General features: G+C 33.8%; 1 protein-coding gene across 2 annotated transcripts in view; it reads right to left on the reverse strand.

Annotated features, from left to right (window-relative positions):
* Positions 1 to 786: 786 nt before the first annotated feature.
* The window catches only part of LOC110030963 (calcium-dependent protein kinase 29-like), a 25703-nt gene continuing 21512 nt past the window's right edge, over positions 787 to 4977 (reverse strand). Inside the window, exons 2-8 of one of the 2 annotated variants that reach the window (XM_020733968.1) lie at positions 4747 to 4870; positions 4523 to 4666; positions 3457 to 3609; positions 2767 to 2882; positions 2475 to 2642; positions 1795 to 2025; positions 787 to 1131 (exon numbers count right to left, since the gene is read on the reverse strand). In XM_020733968.1, coding sequence (XP_020589627.1) covers positions 952 to 1131; positions 1795 to 2025; positions 2475 to 2642; positions 2767 to 2882; positions 3457 to 3609; positions 4523 to 4666; positions 4747 to 4870 — 1116 coding nt within the window. In that variant the 3' untranslated portion in view covers positions 787 to 951. The remainder of the gene's footprint in view (positions 1132 to 1794; positions 2026 to 2474; positions 2643 to 2766; positions 2883 to 3456; positions 3610 to 4522; positions 4667 to 4746; positions 4871 to 4977) is intronic. The other variant, XM_020733969.1, reaches the window with a different exon arrangement.

Genomic DNA, 4977 nt, shown 5'->3' on the forward strand with positions numbered 1-4977 from the left:
TGCTCGTGTTCGGCTCGTTTATATTTCGAGCTCAAAAAATGTGTTCGTGTTCGGCTCATTTGCTTAGCGAGCCGAACACGAGCCGTTCACGAATAAAGAGTTATTTTGACAACCTTAATCACGTAGTCATAAAATGTTAAAGATTAAGGCAAGATTTAAAATATCATTTGAATCTAATTTAATAATTTTTATTCTATTTTCTTCATTAATACTTTTAATTGATTATAAATCTTAATAGTCTTGTAGTCAATTAATTTTTTTAAAAATACAAATCATCAATATATATATAATTGATTAGTAGTATTTTGAGCCAAAAAGAACTGAACACGAACGAACAAATATTGGTTCGTATTGTTCGCGTTCAGCTTGTTAAGTTAGCGAACGAGCAGAACACGAGCTTCTTATCGAGTCGAACATGAGCTGTTCGCGAACAACGAGCCATTTTGACAACCCTACGTGGAGGTGATCGGCCCGGTAACACAAGGAAATATTTCTCTCGTGTTATTCAGGTGTTATTATGTGTTATTCAAGTATTATTAATGTGTTATTGTGTTATTATAACACTGGGAATATTCCCATAACACAATAACATCTGAATAACATACAATAACACCTGAATAACACACAATCACTCACGTAGCTCTACGTACAGAGTCCTGATGTAATATTTTTTTCTACTAAACCCATCAATTACTCAAGTAGATAATTAAAAACAATCTTTATTTAGAAGCACTTTATAAAGACAATTCACAGTAACTGTTTTATATAAAATATCAAAATCCTTTCCCTTTAGTAATGCATTAAGAATACACATATATTTGAGCTCCCTTTTCATTATATTCTTACGGCCAGTAAAGAATGGAAAAACCTCAAAATAAAAATACATTTAAACAATCTATACATTAAATTTTCAAAATATAAAAAAATTGGGCATGGCCTTCAAAATCACATTCAGATGCTGAACTTGACCCCATTACCGTGCTCAACCGGTCTAGGCGGCTTGGACGCTTCCTTGAGCAATTTTCGACTCAACGTATTATAAAATGCTCGAGAATATTGTCTCGACGCATTCCTCCAATCTGTTCCTGACTTCATCATTGCTTCAAATTCATGGTAGCTAATTTTCCCATCCTGTAAACATCAAATTTGAGTTCTGGAAAAATCAGGATAAACAATAAACTAACTATTGAGATTTGTAGCAAAACAAAGGAGAAAAGCGTCAAAATAGTCCCTTGACTTTTTGTAAGGGGTCATTTTGAGTCCCACGCTATATAGAAGTGTCAATCTAGTCCCCAAACTCTTTTAATACGGGTTTTGATATAGTCTCCTATGAAGACTAGTTTGAAACTCTGGGAAGAAGGATCTGTTTGGGGCAGCTTGTGCGTTTCAGAAAAAGCTGTTTATCCTGAAACGCGGCCCACGCGCCGGCCGCAGGGTTCGACCTGCGACCTGCGTTTAGTGTAAAAACTCAAACGCAGTTTCAGATAAGCTGGGGAAACACACGAATCAAATGGTATGGCCGCCCGCACTTATAAGTTGCCCCAAATGGACCCTAAAACACACGAACCAAATGGTATGGCCGCCCGCTCTTATAAGTTGCCCCAAATGGACCCTAAAATAGTACATGGGCTAATTTAATATTTTTATAAACTCGGGAACTAAAAGGATCCAATGCAGATAGTGAGAGGACTATTATGACATTTACTCCAAAGGAAAGATTGACTATTATGACATTTACTCCAAAGGAAAGATTAGGTTGAGGATGAGATGATTAGATAAAGATCTGGCAATGACCTTATCCATATCAACATCTGATATGATTTCTCGAACTACTTTATCGTTCGGATCGAGATGACTGTCGCCAAGAGCTTCTCTCAGCTCATCAATCTCAATGTATCCGCTACCATTCTTGTCAAAGTAGTTGAATGCTTGAGGTAGATGCTGCTCGCTATTCACTTTTCTTAGGTGCAGAGAGACGGTCAAAAACTCATCGCAATCCAGCGTGCCGTTTCCATCTGTGTCTGCCTGTAATGGTTATATGATCTTAACCAGGCGGAACCAGAACTTAAAAGAGAGGGGCGATGAAATAAAAAAAATTATGGGGTGATGGATATTTATGTTAAAAATTTTAATCTACTTACGTTTTAAAATTATTATAAATATTATTATTAAATTAAAAACATAATTAATATTTAATTATTATTAAATATTTAAATTTTATTGGAGCAAAAATTTTTAATGTATTATATGATATTAAAGGGTTTAGAAAAACTTAGGGGTGGCGACTGCTTTCCCCAGCCACGCCTTCGTCCAAACACTATTATTGCTAGTTTTGCATTGTATAGCTATGAGAAATGTTGATTGCAATAAATAATTAAAATAAAAAACATTAGAAAAATGAAAACTGAAACAGAGCAGCACTTACTGTAAAAAAAAAAATAGAAAAATGAAAACTGAAACAGAGCAGCACTTACTGCTTCCAATAGCATCCTGATATCTGGTTCTGGAACAGGATGTCCAATCTTGTGGAACCCTTCTTGAAGTTCTTCAAATGTCAGGTTTCCATTTTTATCCTCATCCATCATATTAAACATCTGAATGATTCCATTAATTTCTTCTGAAGGCAGCTGGTCAGCTACAACCTATAAATAAAAATAATTGCTTTCATTCATTTATAGATCTAAATAATAATAATAATAATAAATAAATTGAACCTTTATTTCCTGTATTTTGGTTGAGATCTAGAGGTGGGAGACATATGCTTACCCTTAAAGCTTTCTTCTTGAACTTGTTCATCACGAGGAACTGCTTCAACCTAGACCTGACGGCCTCGCCAAGTGGAATATTTGGAGCTGAACTAGCATTCTGCAACCAAGGATGCTCTTCATGCAAAAAAATTAAAGGGGAACAATGAGTCGTAGGTGCACATATAGCTTAAGGATTAGTAGACCCCATATATGTGCCTATGAATATTTTATCATATTATAAAATAAGTAACTATTTCATAGAAGAAAAAATGATGAAAACCCAAATAATAAGTTTCAAACAAAGTATTTCCAAAATTGTAATTGGAAATTATATTGAAATTGGCCCATGATTAAGTTAAGCTCAGGCCCAAATAAATTTGGTTCTCTTTGGTGTAATGAAACAAGAAAACAAAAAAGGAATAAAAACTATATACATGTAAATTTTAATTTTGTCACAGATCAATTTTAACGCTCCACATTTCAATTAGATCGGTTCATGTATCAATTTGCTCTTGGCACTCCCTTTCATGCCACTTATCAAATATTTAAACTTTACTAATTTGAGAGAGAATGGAGACTATAAGACAGGTCAATCAATAATGACTTCAAGGGCATAATTTGAAAAGATCAAGTCGTAATAGTGCTTTATATTTAAAGAAAAGAAAGATAAACAATATGTAAAGACAAAGAAGATTGCTATAGGATTTACCAAGGACTTGCTGAGCAGTAAACCTTGTATTAGGGTTTGGATCAAGCATGTGCTTCACAAGATCCTTGGCATTTTGTGAGACCTTTGGCCATGGCTCCCTATTGAAATCGATAACCGACCGTATAATCGCTTGGGCAATTCCTTCATCACTATCTGTTTTTCAAATCAGATGACTAATCAGATATCAGACAGTGACAAAACTGCTTATGGTGCTTGTTTTTATTAGACATGAGTGGTGATTTTCTTAATGTAGAACATGAAAATGTCAACTGAATCATTACTTAGAATGAATTTTAATTATATCTTTAAACCCTTTCTAATTATCTGCTATTTTGTTTTTCCTGGTTTTAACACTAAAAAATTTTAATTCTTAATCCTATTATTTTCAAGTTTTTTTAACGAAAGCTTAGTTTCCAAACATGTATTTATCTGTATTTGTTGTTTTTTAATATCTGAAAGTAAAAATGGGCATAAAAAAAGAGTGGGTGGGGGCACGAGGGTTTGGGGCATTTACATACATACCACAATTCGTATAAATTTACATATCTAACACGTAAATTTTCATTTGTACATTTATAACACTTAAGTCTTTCCTATCACATTAAAAATACCACTATTACTAAATTTTAAAAAGTCATATACAAACTTTCATACATAGGTAAAGTGCCAAAAATGTAAAAATAAACTTCAACTATTAGACATGTCAGTACATAAGAATTGTGTGATATGTATTTAAACCATCCAAAAAAAAAAATAAAATCAGTGCTGTCTATCATTATTATTTCTATGTTCCAGTAGGAATAAACAGAATGAGTATAGCTTAAATATCAAGGTTGGAAAAAATGTTTTTTTTTCTCCTAAGAAAACCCAATGGCAGATTGAATCAGAAAAGGAAGCCAAGTTTTGATAAAGATGATAACATCAAATTGGATAAGGAATAATAACAAACTCAACTATACAAACTTCTCTGCTAAAAAAATCACAGTTCTTTTTCCATAACACCTTGGTTGATAAAACCTTGCTCAAGTGAACACGACTACAGAAGAAACACGCATGGACAAAATACCTGCCCAGAAGGGTGGGACTCCACAGAGAAGGATATATAGGATGATCCCAGCACTCCATACATCAACCTCTGGGCCATAATTGCGCTTCAAAACTTCTGGTGCCATGTAATATGGACTTCCAACTATCTCGCTGAATTGCTCGCCTTTTAATAACAAGTACAAAATAATTATACAATTATAAGAAAATGTAGATATGAAGAAATTGGAATCGCTGGAGTCCTACCAGGTTCGAAGAACACTGAGAGGCCAAAATCGATTGCTTTAAGTGGAGAGTCTTCTGATTTATTTAGAAACAAAAAGTTCTCAGGTTTTAGGTCTCGGTGTATTACTCCATGCTTATGGCATACCTGCAGTAAATTAAAATTTGAATTATGAAGATTCTATGAGGCAATGCTAGAAATCTGGTTGTTGAGATGCTAAGTCAGACATATTCTGCTATAAAGTAAATGCCAAT

The sequence above is a fragment of the Phalaenopsis equestris genome, unplaced genomic scaffold (assembly GCF_001263595.1).
Source record: "Phalaenopsis equestris unplaced genomic scaffold, ASM126359v1 Scaffold000761, whole genome shotgun sequence".
NCBI lineage: Eukaryota > Viridiplantae > Streptophyta > Magnoliopsida > Asparagales > Orchidaceae > Phalaenopsis > Phalaenopsis equestris.